Source organism: Caretta caretta, chromosome 6, assembly GCF_965140235.1.
Source record: "Caretta caretta isolate rCarCar2 chromosome 6, rCarCar1.hap1, whole genome shotgun sequence".
NCBI classification, from domain to species: Eukaryota; Metazoa; Chordata; order Testudines; family Cheloniidae; genus Caretta; species Caretta caretta.
The window spans coordinates 16860719-16882474 of record NC_134211.1 but is presented as its reverse complement, the minus strand read 5'-3'; the positions used below and the strand labels follow the sequence as shown (position 1 = coordinate 16882474).

At 46.2% G+C, this 21756-nt stretch overlaps 1 protein-coding gene across 2 annotated transcripts in view; it reads left to right on the top strand.

Moving 5' to 3' along the window:
* Window positions 1-21461, top strand: part of LOC125638529 (NACHT, LRR and PYD domains-containing protein 3) — a 70302-nt gene extending 48841 nt beyond the window's left edge. The window contains exons 9-12 of one of the 2 annotated variants that reach the window (XM_075129285.1): window positions 2508-2678; window positions 7137-7307; window positions 10684-10758; window positions 20457-21461. In XM_075129285.1, the coding sequence (XP_074985386.1) occupies window positions 2508-2678; window positions 7137-7307; window positions 10684-10758; window positions 20457-20541 (502 nt within the window). In that variant the 3' untranslated portion in view covers window positions 20542-21461. Of the gene's footprint in view, window positions 1-2507; window positions 2679-7136; window positions 7308-10683; window positions 10789-20456 lie in introns of both variants that reach the window. The other variant, XM_048854419.2, reaches the window with a different exon arrangement.
* Window positions 21462-21756: the final 295 nt, after the last annotated feature.

Genomic DNA, 21756 nt, shown 5'->3' with positions numbered 1-21756 from the left:
ACCACAACAAGATTGCAGTTCATTGGAGAGGTTATATGGGAATACTTCCCCACTTGCAAGTCCTGAATCTATGTATAAACCAAAGCAAACTTTTACTAAAGGAGGGGGGAACACACAGCAACAATGACTCAAAACTATGCAGATCATTAAAACACCCCCCGAATTGGAGGCAGTAGTCTTTTCCCTCAATTCCCTACCTTTGGGAGAGATTGCCAACATAACCCATAGGCTAGGGCAGGGAAACCTGGATTCTAGTCTCTGCTCCACAGTGAGGATTCAAACCAGGGTCTCCCCACAGACCCAGGTGAGTGCTCTTACCCACTGGGCTAAAGGCTGTAAGGAAGCCACTAGTTCCTCCTTCAGCGTGGTGAATCTAGCCCTGAGGAAAAACGTTGGCCAAAACTTTTCTGCAAATCTGTGCCAAATTCATGAATAGTTTTGGTTTGCCCCAAAATTGCATCTTTTGGTGAATAGACTATTCGCCCCCCAAACTTCAGCCAGTTCTAGTTATTACCTGCCTTTCACTGATGAGGGAAGTTGAGGCTCAGAGATCTTAATTGAGTGTCCCAAGATATCCCAATGATGCATTCTGGGATCCAGGCCCAGGGTTCTTTCATACGTAGCAACTTAACCTCCACAGCTGAGCCCTTTATTAACTACAGACCCCCATGGTAATTCAATAGGCCAAGAAAGATGCTCCATTCAGATGTGCTTTGATTGTGGAGTCAAACTGCATGCTGGTGCGCTATCTGGGCGATCTCTTACTTGGTCCCTAAGATCACGTGTCCCAGCTATGTAACATATTAACTGCGAGTCCCTTCATTTTACAACCTCTGTACCCCGCCCCCCCCAGCCTATGTAAGTGGGTCTGGTACAGGGAGGGGAGGAAGGTCTTTTCTCACGCACCCAGAAGGTCCCTCTGGGCACAGGGAACCCAGCTGTGATAAACAGATGGGCTGGGAGTATGGTGGGAGTCATGGGTTCTATCATCAGCCTTATACGGAGCTGGGAGTCTGACGGGGAGAGAACTAATGTAATTCGTCTTCCAGTTTGGAAGGGTTTTGGTCCCACAGGCATGGCTCATAGTTCTAGACCAGGGGTGGGCAAACCACCGTTTTAAGCTGGCCTGCGAGCCGCACCAAGCGGCTTGGCCCCACTCCAGCCGGGGTGCTGGGTTGGGGGCCTCATCAACGGCTCTGCGGCGCTCTGGCCGGGGCGCTGGGTTGGGGGCCGCACCACGTGGCTCGGCCCTGCTCCGGCGCTCCAGCTGGGGTGCTGGGTCAGGGCTGCACCATGCGGCTCAGCCCTGCTCTGGCCAGGGTGCTGGGTTGGGGGCCGCACCAGCGACTTGGCCCCACTCCGGCCGGGGTTCTGGGTCAGGGCTTCACCATGTGGCTCAGTCCCACTCTGGCCAGGGCGCTGGGTCGGGGGCTGGAGCATGTGGCTTGGCCCCGCTCTGGCTGGGGCAATGGGTCGGGAGCCACACCACGTGGCTCCCGGAAGCTGCAGCATGGCCCCGCTCTGGCTCCTACATGCTCCAATGGGAGCTGCCGGGGCGGTACTTGCGGATGGGGCAGTGTGCAGAGCTGCCTGGCCGCGCCTGCTTGTAGGAGCTGGAGAAGGGACGTTTCACTGCTTCCGGGAGCCACTTGAGGAAGTGCCGCTTGGGGCCTGCACTCCCTGAGCCTCTCCCCATGCCCCAACCCCCTGCCCCAGCCCGGATCCACCTCCCGCTCTCCAAACCCCTCAATCCCAGCCTGGAGCACCCTCCTGCACCCCAAACCTCTCATCCCCAGCCCCACCCCAGAGCCCGCACCCCCAGCCAGAACCTGCACCCCTTCCTGAACCCCTGCCCCAGCCCTGATCCCCCTCCCGCCCTCTGAACCCCTCGGTCCCAGCCCAGAGCACCCTCCTACACCCCAAACCCCTCATTCCCAGTCCCACCCCAGAGACCGCACCCCCTCCCGTGCCACAACCCCAATTTTGTGAGCATTCGTGGCCCTCCACACAATTTCTATTCCCCAATGTGGCCCTCAGGCCAAAAAGTTTGCCCACCCCTGTTCTAGACACTGGGGAATGGTTTGGGAAAGGCAAAGGACCTTTTACAGACGCTTTAGATTTCATTTGCATAAGCAGAAAGGAACCAGAGTACCAGCACTGGGAAAGGATTTGCTCTGTTCTTCAGTGCCTGGTGTTAGGATTCTCCAGTTCATTACAAACATCCCACCCCACACCCCCGCACACACACACTCTGCCTCCCTCCCTTCAGCTCCTCTGACCGTTCCCTTGTGGTACTTGGGGTGACTGACAGAGCCGGGGCAAATGGACCGGAATCCACACAGGGGCCTTTGGTGCTGACATCCTGTAGCCTCCTGCTAGAGCCCTGTGACTGGTCTCTTCTGAATGAACCATCTCCTTCCACACAGACGCTGACATCAGCAAGAGAATTGCCACAAACAGGGAGGAAACGAGTGATTATCTTCCTTGCTGTTTTCCATCTCCTACAGTTTGAACTGGTGCAATCTCACCGACGCTTCTTGTGGGGCTCTCTCTTCGGTTCTCAGCACCAGTCAGACCCTGACAGAGCTAGTCTTGGGGCGTAACAAAGTGGGAGATCCAGGCGTGCAGCTGCTGTGTGAGGGACTGAAACATCCCAACTGCAGACTGCAGATATTAAAGTAAGTAACAGCTGGCTCCCTGTACTCTGTGTCTCTGAACATTGCATTACTGTGATTTCAGTGTTTTCTACTAGGGTTACTGCCCCGCTATGAATGCTCCTCCATTCAAATCCTTTCCCACCATCACAAGAACCAACCCTGGGACAAAGCCTAGCAACTAGACAAAGAACCGTGGGAGAAAAAAGGAGGTGGGCGTGGTGGGGGGAAGGAAGAAGGAAAGAACAAGAGAAGCTTTTGCAATTTATTTAAATTTTGGTTGTGTAGATTTCAGGAGCGAGTTATTTCCCCAAGTCTCTTCTTTCGGTCTTGACATAAAGATAACATGGCTGCCATGTCCCTCCCCTTAGAACTGCAGCATCCCCAGAACTGGAGCACTGGAATCCTCTTCTCCTGGGTAGGCTGGACAGAACCCGCCCCCTCAGTTCTCCAGAACGAACTGTAAAAATAAATGAACAAATAAAATAAATATCACTGTGCTTCCCCCAGGAAGGACTTGACCTCCTCATGTGCTCTCAGAGGAAGCTTCAGGGCAAACCTGCAGCACCAGCGTGGCTGAGATCTCAGGCCCTTCAAAGAATCTGTTCTTGAGAGCCTGGTGGGGAGGCAGTAGGGGAAGCATGTGGGGCAGAACTTTGGTCCTAACCCTGAGAGATACAGTCCTGCTGCTACCATGGAGACATTCCTCACATGAAGGAAATTACTAATCAATGACCTAGGTTCAAACTGGTTCATTTGGGCCGGGAATGGGGGGCGGTGGGGGAGGGGCAGAAAGGAAAGGGCCTGTACTACTACTCCCATCCCCCACCATTCATTGCACACAGATGAAAAGCATTTTCTCCAAGTGTGATTCACAGAGGAGTGCAAATAACATAACGTGGATCCTGGCAGAAACAGAGGATATGACAATAGTCCAATTAGGAAAGCCGCAGGCTCTGTGTGGCTCTGCTGCCCTCAGTCAGTCCCTCACACTGTGAATTTCTTTGACTAGTTTAGATGCCTCTAGACCTATTTTCACCTGCTCCCCAATTGTGTAAGGGAGTCTGAGCTGAGCTCTCAAAACCAAGTAGCCAGAAGACAGTGTAAGGCCAGGTAAGGGGGAGGGATAGTTTGACTTACACCTTTTTACACCCCTCCAGCCCCTTACTTGCTTTCCCTCCTCACGTCCCTGATCTGGTCCCTTGGTTACAGCAGGCCTGATTCAGTTTGACTCGCTTATGCTCAGTTGGATTCACTGAGCCACATTCAGAATTGAATTGGAGAGGGGGAGGGTTACATGTTGGTAAGTGCGTGTGAGCAGTGATGAGCTGCCAAAATCTTAACAGCAGGTTCCATCCTCACCCCATGAGGGGGTCATTGCCCACCCCCGCCCCCCGGGACTCCTGCCCCATCCAACCCCCCCGTGTTCCTTGATGCCCCCCCCAGGACTCCTGCCCCATCCACCCCCCTCCCCGGTCCTCTGACTGCCCCCAGAACCGGGCAGGAGGGTCTCATGGGCCGCCGTAGTGGGTGTCCACCCCTAAGAGCCAGAGGCACCTGCCAGGGAGCGAGGTGGGGAGTCCCGAAGGTGCTTACCTGGGGCAGTTCCCAGGAAGCATCCGGCAGGTCCCTCTGGCTTCTAGGGGTGGGGGAATGTAGCTGGGGGGGAGCAGGGGGAGCGGCCACTCCCCCACTGATCACATCAAAAGTGGCACATTAGGCACCCGCTCCCTGGGTGCTCTGGGGCTGGAGCACCCATGGGGAAAATTTCGTGGGTGCAGAGCACCCACTGGCAGCTCCTCGCCCCATGCCCAGCCCCAGATCACCTCACCTACGCTCCACCTCCTCCCCTGAACGCACTGCCCCTCCAGGGGAGGAGGCGGAGCAGAGGTGAGCTGGGGCCGGGGATGGGGTGGGGGAGCTGCCAGTGGGTGCTCTGCACCTACCAAATTTTCCCCTTGGGTGCTCCAGGGCTGGAACACCCGTGGAGTCGGCGCCTAAGGTGCCACTTTTGGCCGGTTAAACTTAGAAGCCCTTTTAGAACCGGTTCTCCCTCGCGGAACAACCAGTTCTAAAAGGGCTTCTAAATTTAACAACCAGTTCTAGCGAACCGGTGCGAACGGGCTCCAGCTCACCACTGCGTGTGAGGGAGCGTAAGGGGAGTCTGAGCTGGTGGGACAGGCATGCTGAGGGGAATGGAGGAAGGGGGAATTTACAGCACAGATGAGCAAATTCCTATTCAGAACTTTAGAAAACGCTCTGACCTCATCAGTATCCAAAAGCGTGGCCCAGCTATGTCTGCAGCTGACACCTCCCTGCAGTTTTCCCCCAAGACCACATGGTGAGGCAAGGGAGGATGCTGCATGGGTACTAGTGCCTCCCAAGGGGTGCATCCTCCATGCGTAGTTCTGAGTCCAGGGTGCTGTGGGAGAGGGGTGGCCCTCGCCGGGCGCCAGTTAACCCCCTTCCCGCCCAGTGCTTCTGCAACTGCTCCCACCGGCTTGAGTCTCAGGGTATGTCTACACTGCGTGTGCACACAAAAACCTGTGTCCTTTTCTTGGGTTAGCTACCCGGCATTAGCTAACTCAGGTTAAAATAGCAGTGAAGACATGGCTTCTAACTCATGTTAGTAGCTCACGTTAAAGCCCAGGCTCCCCTATACATTTTAATTAAGGTGTTAACCTAAATTAAAAGCGGAGTTGCCGTGTTTTCACTTCTGTTTTAACCTGGGGCAGCTAACCTGAGTTAAAACACACTTTTTTGTTTTGTTTTGTTTGTTTTGTTTTTTGCTATGTAGACATACCCTGCAATAGCTGTGAGACACATGCTTTGCCAGTGGGTTTAATCCCTCTAGTAACCGATCCACATAGAGGATAGCAGCCTACTACTGTTACCAGTTAGTTTGTAGGCTCAAGTGATAGCGTTCTGAGCTGTGTTCCAAAGGTGAGAACACTGCTGAAGGCCCAGCTTGGGGGTCAATTATGATTCCATGTAATGGATTTACAGTGTTCAGGATTGTTGTTGGTTTTTTTTTTTTTTAATTAGGAAATTACATTAAACCTGTTAAAAGAATGTTACCGTTGCTAAGTCAAACATTTAAATGAGGAAATCCTCAGACTTTAGGTTGCCCATGAAAAACTAATTTGACACCCTCCCCCACCCCGTGCATGTACATTATGATGCAGTCTTTAATGCTATGCTTTCATGCTGTGAGGCAGAGGTCCTGTGGAAGGAAGTCAGTGAACAGCAGTGGACTGAACTCTGCGGATGAATCAGGGTTGTGCAGTGAATGAAGCCGTTGTCTGGAGGACCATTGCCTCCCCTGTTGCAGAAGTCAGAAGGCGGGCAGTGAATGAGGCTGGGTATTACAGGAAGAGAAAGAAGGATTAAGGCAGCTGAATGCTGCCCTGGAGTCTGCTCCCTGCCTCTGCCATGGAGTGTCTGTGCGGTGCTGGGCAAATCACCTAAACCAAAATGTTCACAGTTAGCCGCTTTCTGGGTGCCAAACTGAGATGCCTGGGGCCTTATTTGCAGAAATGTTGAGCACTCATGACTGCAATGGAGGCTGACTGGAGCTGTGCTTCGAACATGCAATGTGCTATTAAAATGTTAAGGACTCTGGAAGACCAGGGTCTAGGGGGTCTCGAGTACCCAGAACTAATGAACATTTTTTTAGCTTAATCTCTCTGTACCTCAGCTCCCCGCCTAGAAAGTGAGGATGCTGATACCACCTGTTGTCCTGGAGTGTTGTGAAGATAAATAATCCATTAGTGTTTGTAAAGTGCTCGGATACTATGGTGAGAGCACCAGAGAGAGGCCCAGGAGGAAATTCATATTTCTGTATTTGGTACAGAATTAAGGTCTGGGACCACAAAGTGAATGTTGCAGGTAAAAAGAAATTTTGCATGGCTGCTCCTTTAGAGTGCACCATCTGCCCTGTCTGCTGGATCAGGCAAGGAGCTATAGAAAAAACAGCAGGGGGGTCGTGTAACTATAGATTGTGTCATAATGCAAACAAACAAGGGGGCTGATTTAGGTTGCAGGGGAACCCTATGTCTAGCATTCCCTATGGTTTTGAATGGTTGACTTTGCAGCCTTAAAGTTCTTAGAACATAGTTTCTGTTGTTGTTCTTGATGTAATTATTTATTTTAAAGCTTTCTATAGCTGTCTTTATTATTTAAAATTAATATTTCTCTCTGAACTAAAATCACTTAGCGATAAACACCGGTATCAAGGAGGGGAGGGATAGCTCAGTGGTTTGAGCATTGGCCTGCTAAACCCAAGCTTGTGAGTTCAATCCTTGAGGGGGCCATTTAGGGATCTGGGGCAAAAATTGGGGATTGGTCCTGCTTTGAGCAGGGGGTTGGACAAGATGACCTCCTTAGGTCCCTTCCAACCCTGATATTCTATGATTCTATGAAATGCAAAGAATGGGGCATAAATAAGTCGTTCTGCTTTCTATAAATGTCTGTCTCCTGCAGTTTGTCTCTCTGTGAGCTCACAGCAGCTTGTTGTGGGGATCTCGCCTCTGCTCTCAGCACCAACCAGACCCTGGCAGAGCTAAATATAGGGGGCCACTCATTGGGGGCTTCAGGAGTGCAGCAGCTGTGTGAGGGGCTGAAACATCCAAACTGTAAACTGCAGAAACTAGGGTAAGTAAAGTCAGTGCCTGTTAACATTTCAATGCTGTGAGTTACTCTTTATACCAGGAGCACAATGTCCTACAGGGCATGGAACCCAGCCATGGACCAGGCCCACTCTGCTCCCCAGGCAAAGAACAGAGACCCACCGATGCGTTCACTGCTTGTATTTTACTAGTTAAACAATTGAACAACCTAGTGGGCTCTGGCCTCGACCTTTGTTGAGCAGGGAAAGCAACTGGGCAGCTGCCCTAAAGGGGCATCCAAGGATCCCCCTGACTCGGGGTAATTCTCCGGTGGTGCAAAGCTGGTATAGCCAACTCTGTCTCCCGCCCTTAGCGTAGGGCATGTGCGGTATGGAGTCATATATTAGGGGAGGAGGGCGGGGGCAGAGTTCAAGGTGCCTCAGCAGACCCTAGGCCAGCACAACAGCTGAGGTAACTTAGGGAAGTCCTGAGGTTCCTGGAAGTTAGATTGGAAGCTGTTTAGGCCCCAACTTTGCCCCAGGATCAGGAAGCAGAAAGGTGGGTTACAGCAAACTTCTCCTCCAAGTCTCCTCAGCAGCACCAAGTGCAGCTGAGGACAGGGCCAGGTTCTGAAGTCATTGCACGACTGTAGATATGTTTTCAGCAGCCTGTTTATACTTCTCACCCCGAGGACCACAGAGCATGCCAATGTTTCCTCCTTGCTGCCTGACAGCGCTTGCTTTGAAAATGGCTCAGGCTCACAGAAACAAGGAGGATGATGGGATGAAACAGGAGGAATCATGGGAATTATTCAGTTTGTCTCCAAGCCCCAAGATACCATTGTCTTCCAGTAGGAATCCCACGGTGCAGAGCATTGAAAATTTCCAGAATGCATAAAGAACAGTGGGGCGGGAGCAGTGACTCATTGGATGTCTGACCTGAATGCAGAGCACTTGTTTCAAAACAGTTCTGTCCTTGTGTGGCTGGAAATCAACAAGGCAACATTAACTTGATTGCAGGATAAACAAAGGCATTATCAGTAAGATCTGATAACGCAACAGGTATTGCCCATCAGCTGAAGTGGATACGCAAAACCAGCATCAAGTTGAAAGTATAGAGGTGTCCTTAATTTGCATAAAACAAAGAGAACTGCAATCTCTTCTTAACCCTGGTAACCCTTGCAGGAGAGGAGTGCTGTTCATGGTGAAAAGAAAAGGAGGACTTGTGGCACCTTAGAGACTAACAAATTTATTTGAGCATAAGCTTTAGCTCACTTGAAGAGTCATGAAGGTCTGATCACATTTAATGGATCAAGCAGCCTCTGAGCTGGTCCTTAGGTTTTAGACCCTTTCCAGGGGTTGTTGGAGGGGTCTGCCCTCTTCTCTTCCTATTTGACACTTGCCAATAGGCATCAGGTTTCTGCTGCTCCAGTTTCTTTGGTACTTGTGTCCAGTAGCTGGTGATGGTGTCTAATAAAGTTCGTGATTCCTTTCTCATCAGAGGATATTTAAGTTTCATTAATTTCAAAGATCGTTTTCTATATTGACCCACATTGTTAATGAAAATTCCCTTTGCTAAGCAGTTCTGTTAATATTCCCAAGCTACACACACGTCAGATGCTTAGCCCTGTCAATAACTTTTTCTCAGGCTGTAATATTCATATCAGTATTTCAGAGTGGTTTCATCACAGTATTTCAGAGTGCAACAACCAGTCAAAAGAAAAACAAACATCTTTTACAATTCCTCTGAACTGAGTAGACGTGTTTTGTATATTCTCTATTATGTCTGGTCTCAGTGGTAGCCGTGTTAGTCTGTATCACCAAAAACAACAAGGAGTCCTTGTGGCACCTTAGAGACTAACAAAGCTTCTGTGAAGCTGCAGAACTGGAATTAATTTGCAAACTGGATACCATCAGATTAGGCCTGAATAGAGACTGGGAGTGGTTGGGTCATTACAAACCTAAACGTAATTTCCCCAGTACTAATTTCTCCCTACTGTTACTCACACCTTCGTGTCAACTGTCTGTAATGGGCCACTCTCTTACCACTTCAAAAGTTAATTTTCCTCCCTTGCTATCCTGCTGTTAATTGATTTATCTTGTTAGACTGACCTCACACTTGGTAAAGAAACCCCCCATCCTTTCATGTATTTATACCTGCTCCTGTATTTTTTTACTTCATACATCTGATGAAGTGGGTTCTAGCCCACGAAAGCTTATGCCCAAATAAATTTGTTAGTCTCTAAGGTGCCACAAGGACTCCTTGTTGTTTTTTTCTATTATGTCTGGCACATTTTATTTAATAGCTTTTGGGACTTACTGTGGAATAAAAGAAAAAAAAAGGAATAAAACAGATTATCCACATGTAGAGGGAGACTGTATCTGATTCAGAAGGCAGACAAAAGTGCAGTTTGTAATTTGGGGTGAAAATTCATTTTGGAGTCTTAGTATTTCAGGAAGTTTGACTTATGGAACCTTCATTTCAAGTAGATCAAGCAGTGGATCTAACCAGTTTAAATTTACAGTGTCCAGTCTTATCTCTGATCTACCTCACTATGATTTGATTGTGTCCCGTAGTTAATATGTCATGCTTTACATGCTCTTTCCTATAAACGTGTTTAATCTTTGGGTGGACCTCTTTAGCTACACCAAAAAAGCAATTTCATTCATCTGTAAATTTATAAAATGTTTTCTATGTTCCCCAGTTGACTTACATTCACTTAAAGAAATTGACAAAGGTATCTATAAACTTAGGCAAAGTGAAGGAAATTTTTGTAAACATTCCCGTTTTATCCCTGGGAGAGTTCAGAGTTTAGTTTCAATGTATCTGGCTTTCTATAGAAAGCCAATCTGGCACCTTGAAAATGGAATATTGGCCTTCTATTGTCCTGGTTTCTAGAAGTTAGAATTGGAATAGGCACTCTTTTGGGGTAAACTGAGGTAGCTGTCAGCAAGTTTTTCTGTGTTAGGTTGGGGAAAGCATTCATCAACTCTTGGTTTGGAAATGAGATGTGATCATAGTGGTTAATAATCCTAATATATTCAAGGCATATTTAGTGCCCATGTACATCATCCATGAACCACGCCTTTCGCTCCAGCTTGTTCTAGAAGATGGGAGTATCCAGTAATGAACCAGTAGCTCATTACAGCAAGTTGCTAGAATTCTCAAACCCATTAAAAGTGAACTCCCAAGGTTCACCTTTTCCTTAAATTCAGCTGGACGTTTGCATGTAGAATATACCGTAACTGACGCAACAGGTGCACATGGAAAGGAATTCCCTCAGGGGCCTGTCGTGCCAATGGGAGCATTATGATTTATCTGTGCATGTCCGGGTAAAGAATCTCCTTTTAGACACCACTGACAGCAGTGAATGGTGTAAAAATAAGCATTGTTTCCTCATGGTCTATATTTGGTTCCTGCAGATTGTGGAGTTATGACATCATAGCTGATCTGAATGCGGGAGATCCAAGAGCGATGGTGCTGTGTGGTGGCCTGAGGTTTGTAAGCTGTGATCTTCGGAACTTCTTGTAAGTTACTGCTGGGTCCCTTTAATTTGTTCGTGTTAACTCCGGGTCATGAGTAAGGACTTTTTTTTACTTGATTCACAGTGTTTCTTTCCATGCCCCCTAACCCAAGAACTGGCTGTTATTCTTTTCCCACTGCTTTGGAGAAAGGCTGCAGTTTACTGTTTGAAAAGCTGAATAACACAGTGGTGTTCAGGGCATACAAAAGGCAGCGGTTTGTCATATTAGAATGGCACGTTATTTTATTCAGTGGGAAAGACTGAAAACAGAAGTCTGGGATTCTTTCACAATTTAATTAATGGAACCCGCCTGTACTCAGATAATTTACAACCATTATCACGATTGATCCCGGGACAAAGACTAACAGACAGACAAAAGAGAGAGAGAAAAGAAGAGTGAAAGACCCAAAGAAAAGTACGAAAGTGCCATTTATAATCCGCACAAACACCCAGCCCAAATGTTTTAAAGATACAGATAGCAGTGAGGCCTGGCTTCCACCTGAAACTTAGGCTGATCTATCTAAATTGCTCAGGGGTGAGAAAAAATCACATCCCTGAGAGACATCGTTAAGCAAACCTAAGTCCCAGGATAGAATTCTTCCATTGACCTAGCTACCAGGAGGTGGATTTACTACACTGATGGAAAAACCCCTTCCACCACCGCAGCGAGTATTCACATTACAGTGGTACAGCGTGAGTGGGGTGTGGGGGAAGCAGACCAGGCACAGACTGCACCAGCGCTTCTCCTCCCCTTCCCCAAGGGTAAGGCAGCAGGCAGGGCGGTGGCTCTGGCAGGCAGCTGGGACTGTGAGCTCTTTGGGGAAGGACTGTCTTTGTGTTCTGTGTTTGTGCAGTGCCCAACACAATAAGCTCCTAGCCTATGACAATGGCTCCTAGGCGCCATACTGACCAAGTTTCCCAGCATGTCAGGGAGACTCCCACTTACAAAGAACAGACTCCCGACTCCCAATTTAATAATGTTATCTCCTGCAGCTACATATGCATCAGCCACACATGTGCATTAGCCTTTCTCTCTCTCTCAGAGACAGAGTGAGAGACACTGATGCTCGTGTACGGCTGATGCACAAGATTCCGGGTAATGTAGCTGACCTCTGCTCAGCACCAGATTAACCTGTCATTGGTTCCTGGACGACCAGTGGGTCACAGCGCCTCTCAGGCTTAACCATGCCAAATTTGAGTGAGTGGTTTTGCGACTTTGTGTGTGGGGTCGCCGTGCTGCACTCGTTTGGCCAGGCTGCCCCTAAAATAAATTTGAAAATGTTGCTCAGTATGCTAGGCGTTACCGCAATAAGTAGTAATCATAAAGAACCCAAAGGTGTGCAGTGCCCTCCGCCTCAGATGGACTGTCAGCCAGCATAGAAATGTAGGGCTGGCAGGGACCGTGAGAGGATAGTAAGTTCAGCCCCAGGACCAAGTAAACCTAGACCGTCCCTGACAGGTGTTTTTCCAACCTGTTCTTAAAAACCTCTAATGATGGGGATTCCACAACCTCTCTTGGAAGCTTATTCTAGAGTTACGTATCCTTCTAGTTAAGAACATGAGAATGGCCATACTGGATCAGACCAAAGATCCATCCAGCCCAGTATCCTGCCTTCTGACAGTGGTCAATGCCAGATGCCCCAGAGGGAATGAACAGATCAGGTAATCATCAAGTGATCCATCCCCTGTCGCCCATTCCCAGCTTCTGGCAAAGAGAGGCTAAGGACAGCATCCCTACCCATCCTGACTAATAGCCATTGATGCACCTGTCCTCCATGAATTTATCTAGTTCTTTTTTTAACTCTGTTATAATCTTGGCCTTCACAACATGCTCTGGCAAGGAGTTCCACAGTTTCACTGTGCGTTGTGTGAAGAAATACTTCCTTTTGTTTGTTTTAGCTGCCTATTAACTGCCTGCTGCCTATTAATTTGATTTGGTGACCCCTAGTTCTTGTGTTATGGGAAGGAGTAAATAACAGTTCCATATTCACTTTCTCCACACCAGTCGTGGTTTTATAGACCTCAATCATATCCCCACTTAGTCGTCTCTTTTCCAAGCTGAAAAGTCCCAGTCTTATTCATCTGTCCTCATATGTAAGCCGTTCCATACCCCTAATAATTTTTGTTGCCCTTTTATGAACCTTTTCCAATTCCAATATATCTTTTTTGAGATGGGGTGACACATCTGCATGCATTATTCAAGATGTGGGTGTTACATGGATTTATATAGGGGCAACATGATATTTTCTGTCTTAGAATCATAGAACTGGAAGGGACCTCGAGAGGCCATCTACTCCAGTCCCCTGCACTCAAGGCAGGTCCAATTATTATCTAGACCAGGGATCTCAAACTCAAATCACCATGAGGGCCACATGAAGACTAGTACATTGGCCTGAGGGCCACATCACTGACACCTTGTCATACAAAGATACAAAAGCTCCCCCCCCGTCCCTGGCCCCACCCCACTCCATCCCTTCCATGAGGCCCTGCCTCTTCCCACCCCTTCCCTGCCCCCATTCCAACCCCTTCCCCAAATCCCCACCCCAGCCCCACCTCTTCTCAGCCTCCTCCCCTGAGCGCCCCACTCCTCCTCCCTCCCTCCTGGAAAATCCTAAGCGCTGCCAAACAACTGTTTGGCGGTGGGACGCACTGGGAGGTAGGCAGAGGAGAGGAGACACAGCGCGCTCGGGGGGGGATGGAGATGGGGGGCAAGGGGAGCTATGGCGGGCTGTAGGAAATAACTCCATGGGCCATGTGTTTGAGACCCTTGATCTAGACCATCCCTGACAGGTGTGTGTCCAACCTGATCTTAAAAATCCCCAATGATGGAGATTCCACAGCTTCTCTAGGCAATTTATTCCAGTGCTTAACCACTGTGATAGTTAGGAAGTTTTTCCTAATGTCCAACCTAAACTGCCCTTGCTGCAATTTAAGTCCATTGCTTCTTGTCCTATCCTCGGAGGTTAAGAAGAACAATTTTTCTCCCTCCTCCTTGTAACAACCTTTTACATCCTTGAAAACAGTTATCATGTCCCCTCCCAGTCTTCTCTTCTCCAGACTAAAGAGACCCAATTTTTTCAATTTTCCCTCATAGGTCATGTGTTCTAGACCTTTAATAATTTTTGTTGCTCTTCTCTGGACTTTCTCCAATTTGTCCACATGTTTCCTGAAATGTGGCACCCAGAACTGGACACAATACTCCAGTTGAAGCCTAATTAGCACAGAGTAGAGCGGAAGAACTACTTCTCGTGTCTTGTTTACAATACTCCTGCTAATACATCCCAAAATTATGCTTTCTTTTTTTGCAACAGCATTACACAGTTGATTCATATTTAGCTTGAGATCCACTGTGACCCCCAGATCTCTTTCCGCAGTACTCCTTCCTAGGCAGTCATTTCCCATTTTGTATGTGTACAACTGATTGTTCCTTCCTAAGTGGAGTACTTTGCATTTGTCCTTATTGAATTTCATCCTGTTTACTTCAGACCATTTCTCCAGATCATTTTGAATTTTAATCCTATCCTCCAAAGCACTTGCAACCCCTCCCAGCTTGGTATCATCTTCAAACTTTATAAGTGTACTTACTCTCTATGCCATTATCTAAATCATTGATGAAGATATTGAACAGAACCGGACCCAGAACCGATTCCTACGGGACCCCTCTTGATATGCCCTTCCAGCATGACTGTGAACCACTGTTAACTACCCTCTGGGAATGATTTTTCAACCAGTTATGCACCCAGTTTATAGTAGTTCCATCTAGGTTGTATTTCCCTAGTTTGTTTATGAGAAGGTCATGCGAGACAGTATCAAAACCCTTACTAAAGTCCAGATATACCACATCTACCACTTCCCCCCATCTACAAGGCTTGTTACACTGTCAAAGAAAGCTGTCATGTTGGTTTGACACAATTTGTTCTTGATAAATCCATGCTGACTGTTATTTATCACCTTATTGTTGTCTAGGTGTTTGCAAATTGATTGCTTAATTATTTGCTCCATTAGCTTTCCAGGTACAGAAGTTAAGTTGACTGGTCTGTAATTCCCCAGGTTGTCCTTATTTCCCTTTTTATAGATGGGCACTATATTTGCTCTTTTCCATTCTTCTGGAATGTCTCCCGTCTTCCATGACTTTTCAAAGATAATTGCTAATGGCTCAGATATCGACTCTGTCAGCTCCTTGAGTATTCTAGGATGCATTTCATCAGGCCCTGGTGATGTGAAGACATGTAACTTGTCTAAATAATTTTTGACTTGTTCTTTCCCTATTTTAGCTTCTGATCCTACCTCATTTTCACGGGCATTCACTATGTTAGACATCCAATCGCCACCAGCCTTCTTGGTGAAAACTGAAACAAAGAAGTCATTAAGCACCTCTGCCATTTCCACATTTTCTGTTATTGTCTTTCCCCCCTCGTTGAGTAACGGGCCTACTCTGTCCTTGGTCTTTCTTTTGCTTCTAATGTATTTGTAGAATGTTTTCTTGTTTCCTTTTATGTCCCTAGCTAGTTTGAGCTCGTTTTGTGCTTTGGCTTTTCTAATTTTGTCCCTACATACTTGTGTTATTTGTTTATATTCATCCTTCGTAATTTGTTTCCACTTTTTGTAGGACTCTTTTCTGGGTTTTAGATCATTGAATATGTGTTCTCTTGCCATACTTCCTATCTTTCCCACACAATGGGATAGTTTGCTCTTGTGCCCTTAATAATGTCTCTTTGAAAAACTGTCAACTGTCTTCAATTGTTTTTCCCCTTAGACTTGCTTCCCATGGGATTTTACCTACCAACTCCCTGAGTTTGCTAAAGTCTGCCTTCTCAAAATCCACTGTCTTTATTGTGCTATTCTCCCTCCTACCATTCCTTAGAATCATGAATTCTACCATTTCATGATCACTTGCACCCAAGTTGCCTTCCACTTTCAAATTCTCAACCAGTTCCTCCCTATTTGTCAAAATCAAATCTAGAACAGCCTTCTCCTACTAGCTTTCTTCACCTTCTGAAATAAAAAATGGTCTCCAATACATTCCAAGAACTTTGGATAATCTGTGCCCTGCGATGTTATTTTCCCAACAGATGTCTGGGTAGTTAAAGTCCCCCATCGCCACCAAGTCCTGAGCTTTGGATGATTTGGTTAGTTTAAAAAAAGCCTCATCCACCTCTTCTTCCTGGTCTGGTGGTCTGTAGTAGGCCCCTACCATGACATCACCCTTGGTTATTACCCCTTTTATATTTACCCAGAGACTTTCAACAAGTCTGTCTTTTATTTCTATCTCAACCTCAGTTCAAGTGTATACATTTTTAATTTATAAGGCAACACCTCCTGCCTTTTTTCCCTGCCTGTCCTTCCTGAGCAAGCTGTATCCTTCTATACCAATATTCCAGTCATGCATATTATCCCACCAAGTCTCCGTGATGCCAGCTATGTAATAGTTGTATTTATTTACTAGCATTTTGAGTTTTTCCTACTTATTCCCCATACTTCTCGCATTAGATACAGACATCTAAGATACTGATTTGATTTCCACGCCCAGTTCTGTCTTGTCTCTCCCTTATTTCTGCTATAACAGCCCTTGCTCCCCCCAGATTCTATCCCTTTCTTAATGATGCCCAAAATTTTTTGACTGCCGCTGCACATTGAATGGATATTTTCAGAGAACTATCGATAGTGACTGCAAGATATCTTTCTTGAGTGGTAACAGCTAATTTATACCCCATCATTTTATATGTATAGTTGGGATTATGTTTTCCAATGTGCATTACTTTGCATTTATCAACACTGAATTTCATCTGCTATTTTGTTGCCCAGTCACCCAGTTTTGAGAGATCCTTTTGTAGCTCTTCGCAGTCTGCCTGGGACTTAACTATCTTGAGTAGTTTTGTATCATCTGCAGATTTTGCCACCTCGCTGTTTACCTCTTTTTCCAGATCATTTATGAATATGTTGAATAGGACTGGTCTCAGTACAGACCCCTGGGGGACACCACTGTATACCTCTCTCCATTCTGAAAACTGATAATTTATTTCTACCCTTTGTTTCCTATCTTTTAACCAGTTACCAATCCATGAGAGGACCTTCCCTCTTAACCTATGACAGTTTACTTTGCTTAAGAGCCTTTGGTGAGGGACCTTGTCAAAGGCTTTCTGAAAATCTAAGTACACTATATCCAATGGATCTCCCCGTCCACATGCTTGTTGACCCCCTCAAAGAATTCTAGTAGATTGGTGAGGCATTTCCCTTTACAAAAACCATGTTGACTCTTCCCTAACAAATTATGTTCATCTGTGTGTCTGACAATTTTGTTCTTTACTATAGTTTCAACCAGCTTGCCCAGTACTGAAGTCAGGCTTACCGGCCTGTAATTGCCAATATCATCTCTGGAGCCCTTTTAAAAAATTGGAGTCACATCAGCTATCCTCCAGTCATCTGGTACAGAAGCTGATTTAAATGACAGGTTACAGACTACAGTTAGTAGTTCTGCAATTTCGCATTTGAGTTCCTTCAGAACTCTTGCGTGAATACCATCTGGTCCTGGTGACTTATTACTATTTAATTTGTCAATTTGTTCCAAAACCTCCTCTAATGACATCTCAATCTGGGACAGTGCCTCAGATTTGTCACCTAAAAAGAATGGCTCAGGTTTGGGAATCTCCCTCACATCCTCTGCAGTGAAGACAGATGCAAAGAATTCATTTAGTGTCTCTGCAATGGCCTTATCGTCCTTGAGTGCTCCTTTAGCATCTCGATTGTCCAGTGGCCCCACTGATTGTTTAGTGGGCTTCCTGCTTCTGATGTACTTAACATTTTTGCTATTACTTTTTGAACCTTTGGCTAACTGTTCTTCAAGTTCTTTTTTGGCCTTCCTAATCATATTTTTACACTTCATTTGCCAGAGTTTATGCTCCTTTCTATTTTCCTCACTAGGATTTAACTTCCACTTGTTAAAGGATGCCTTTCTGCCCCTCACTGCTTCTTTTACTTTGTTGTTTAGCCACAGTGGCTCTTTTTTGGTTCTCTTATTATGTTTTTTAATTTGGGCTACACATTTAAGTTGAGCCTTTATTATGGTGTCTTTAAAAAGTTTCCATGCAGCTTGCAGGGATTTTACTTTTGGTGCTGTACCTTTTAATTTCTGTTTCACTAACTTCCTCATTTTTGTCTAGTCCCCCTTTCTGAAATTAAATGCTACAGTGTTGGGCTACTGTGGTGTTTTCCCCACCACAGGGATGTTAAATTTAATTATATTATGGTCACTATTACCAAGCAGTCCAGCTATATTCACTTCTTGGATGAGATCCTGTGCTCCGCTTAGGACTAAATCAAGAATTGCCTCTCCTCTTGTGGGTTCCAGGACTAACTGCTCCAAGAAGCAGTCATTTAAGGTGTCAAGAAACTTTATCTCTGCATCCCTTCCTGAGGTGACATGTACCCAGTCAATATGGGGATAGTTGAAATCCCCCATTATTATTGAGTTTTTTATTTGAATAGCCTCTCTAATTTCCCTGAGCATTTCACACTCACTATCACCATCCTGGTCAGGTGTCGGTAGTATATCCCTACTGCTATATTATTATTAGAGCATGCAATTACTATCTATAGAAATTTCTATGCTACAATTTGGTTCATTTAAGCTTTTTACTTCATTTGATTCTATGCCTTCTTTCACATATAGTGCCACTCCCTCACCAGCACAACCTGTTCTGTCCTTCCGATATATTTTGTCCCTGGTATTACTGTGTCCCGTTGATTATCCTCATTCCACCAAGTTTCTGTGAGGACTATTACATCAATGTCCTCATTTAATACAAAGCACTCTCGTTCACCCATCTTATTATTTGGACTTCTAGATTGGTATATAAGCACTTTTAAAAACTTGTCACTTTTTAGCTGTCTGCCATTACGTGATGTAATTGAATGGGACTTTTTTTCATTTGGCTGTTTCTCATCAGATCCTACCTGTATTTTTATCATCTTTCATCCTCTCCTCCTTACTAGGACATAGACAATCTCCATTAATAGATCCTCCCCTAAGGGATGTCTCTGTCCACACCACGTGCTCCTCCGCACCTGTCGGCTTTCCCCCAGCCCTTAGTTTAAAAACTGCTCTATGACCGTTTTAATTTTAAGTGCCAGCAATCTGGTTCCATTTTGGTTTAGGTGGAGCCCATCCTTCCTGTATAGTCTCCCCCTTTCCCAAAAGTTTCCCCAGTTCCTAACCAATCTAAACCCCTCTTCCCTACACTATCATCTCATCTATGCATTGAGATCCTGCAGTTCTGCCTGTCTAACTGGCCCTGCGTATGGAACTGGAAGCATCTCAGAGAATGTTACCATGGAGGTTGTGGACTTCAATCTCTTACCTAGAAGCCTAAATTTGGCCTCCAGGACGTCTCTCCTATTCCTCCCTATATCATTGGTACCTACATGTACCATGACCACCGGCTCCTCCCCAGCACGACACATAAGCCTATCTAGATGCCTCGAGAGATCCGCAACCTTCGCACCAGGCAGACAAGTCACCATGCAGTTCTCCTGGTTATCGCAAACCCAGATATCTATGTTTCTAATGATCAAATCGCCCATTACTAATGCCTGTCTCTTCCTAATAACTGGAGTTCCCTTCCCTGGAGAGGTATCGTCCATGTGAGAGGATACCACGTCATCATCTGGAAGGAGGGTCCCAACTGTGGGATCATTTCCCTTTGCTCCAGTTGGGTGTTCTCCTTCCCTGAGACTTTCATCCTCCTCAACAGCACAGAGGCTGTCAGACTGGGGGTGGGACCGTTCTACTGTGTCTCGGAAAGTCTCATCTGTGTACCTCTCTGTCTCCCTTAGCTCCTCCAGCTCAGCCACCCAGGTCTCCAAAGTCCGTACACAGTCTCTGAGGGCCAGGAGCTTCTTGCACCGAATGCACACATATACCACCTGCCATAGGGCAAGTAATCATACATGCTGCATTGGGTGCAATAAACTGGACAGCCCCCACTCTGTTGCTGGACTTCTGCCTGCATTCTCTTTTTACTCCTGAAGCTCATTCCTTTGTTGGTGTTTTGTTTTTATCAGGGGGTGTTTTTAGCTTCAAGTTTAAAGAATGTTAAGTTTATCTAGCTTTCCCCCCACTCGCCCTGGAGAACTCTCTTGCAAAACTCCCCTGTTAGCCACTCCTGTTCACTAGCACCTCTGGTCACTTACGAGTGAGTGGGCTTTTTAAAGCCCTGGTCTTCCTGAGTTGCCCTGCCCCCTGGTTAAGGGTTGATGGGTGCTAAAGGGCTTAAGGATCAAAGCCTTGTTAAGAAGCTCTCAGCCTTGCCTAGCAGGCTGCTAGGCTCAGCACAAAAACGGTCAGCCCACAGTCCCCCAAATAAACAGACCACACGTTATATTTCAGTCAAGCAGCAAGCACACCACAAACACACACACTACAGACAACAAACTTACCCCAAGGATCACATAATCGCTCCTCCTTCACCTGGAGAACTCCCTTGCAAAACGCCTCTGGTCACTTAGGAGCAGGCTTTTTAAAGTTGGAAAGTTTTTCCTAATCGCTAACCTAAATGTCCCCGGCTGCAGATTAAGCCCATTACTTCTTATCCTACCTTCAGTGAACATGGAGAAAAATTGATCGTGTCTGCATTGAGAATTAACACTTCTTTTCTTTTTTGCTTTTCCCCACAGAGTGAACTGTTTCGATCTAAGCGAAGAGAAACATCCAGAGCTGTATGCTGTCAAAAAGATAAAACCTGAGCTGTACATATGGTAGGTCAGTGATACTCAGACCTCAGTGGATAAGGAGCCAAATTAGGGATGAACGCTACCCAAAAGAACCACAGGAGTTTGAATTCATTGTTTCATTTACTGTAATACTATTCATATTTAAGCAGTATGATGGGAAATATTTAGTTTACATATATATATACTCACACCAAATAAGTTAATAACTTAGTGCAAGTTGATAACTTTGTTGATTAATGATATAGTAAAAGCATCCTGATTGGTTAATGACTTAAATTGGTTAATAATTAAATCACCCAGTGTTTTAATATCATGTGCTGCAAAGAGCCACAGGAGACACATCAAAGAGCCACTTGCAGCTTGCGAGCCGCAGTCTGAGTATCACTGTGGTAGGTTGATGAGTGGGAGCCATTGCACCAAGGTGGCTCTGGCTTGACTGCCCTGCCACTCGCTAGGACAGCAGCCAGGGAGAGGGATCCCATGCCCCACCCCCAGTGACTCCAGCAGCTTATTTCAGCATCTGGGGTAGGAGACTAGGTAGAGATTGTCAAAGCCAGCCCTCCTGCCTGAGGGTGAGACTCAGGAGTAGGAGCTGGATTTGTTCCACGCTTGGTCTGACCTTTGGGGGAAAGGTAGGAGGTAGGGGACCAGGACCTAGGGGAGGGGAGATGTGGGATCATGAGATGGAGGAGTCTGGGAACCTCCCTTTTCAGTCTTTGTGAGTTCAGCAGGGAAACTCAGGAACCATCTTTGGATCCAGAGGGGAATTGTCATTCTGTTCCGATAGCTCAGACACTGTTTGGGTCTCTACAAATGGTTTGTAGTTTTACACGATTCCACAGCTATTAAGTCAGTATTATCTGTATCTATCTGCAACACTTGTTTATCCTGGATGTACATTTCTGTGTCAGCTTTGCAGGAGTCCAATAAAGATAATGAATCAAGAAATATTGTTCCACTTTAAAGTTTGTGTTTCTTGCCATTGTGTGTGCTAATGCACAAAAATTCTCCCGTTCTCTAGAACTAGGGAAGTTCTCAGAGGTGTTAGCCAGACATTTTTTCATGGTTTCTGTTTCTTATCCGTGACAGCCGTGTGGGCAAAAATGACAGCGTTTTTTTAAACTTCTTTGGGTGCTCCTGGCTTTTTCAGAAAGTTCTAAACTAGTTCACACACTGTGACTATGTAGATGAAGATCCATTACCCTCTGAGTGGGCACTTGTACAGTGTTCTCCTACAATACAG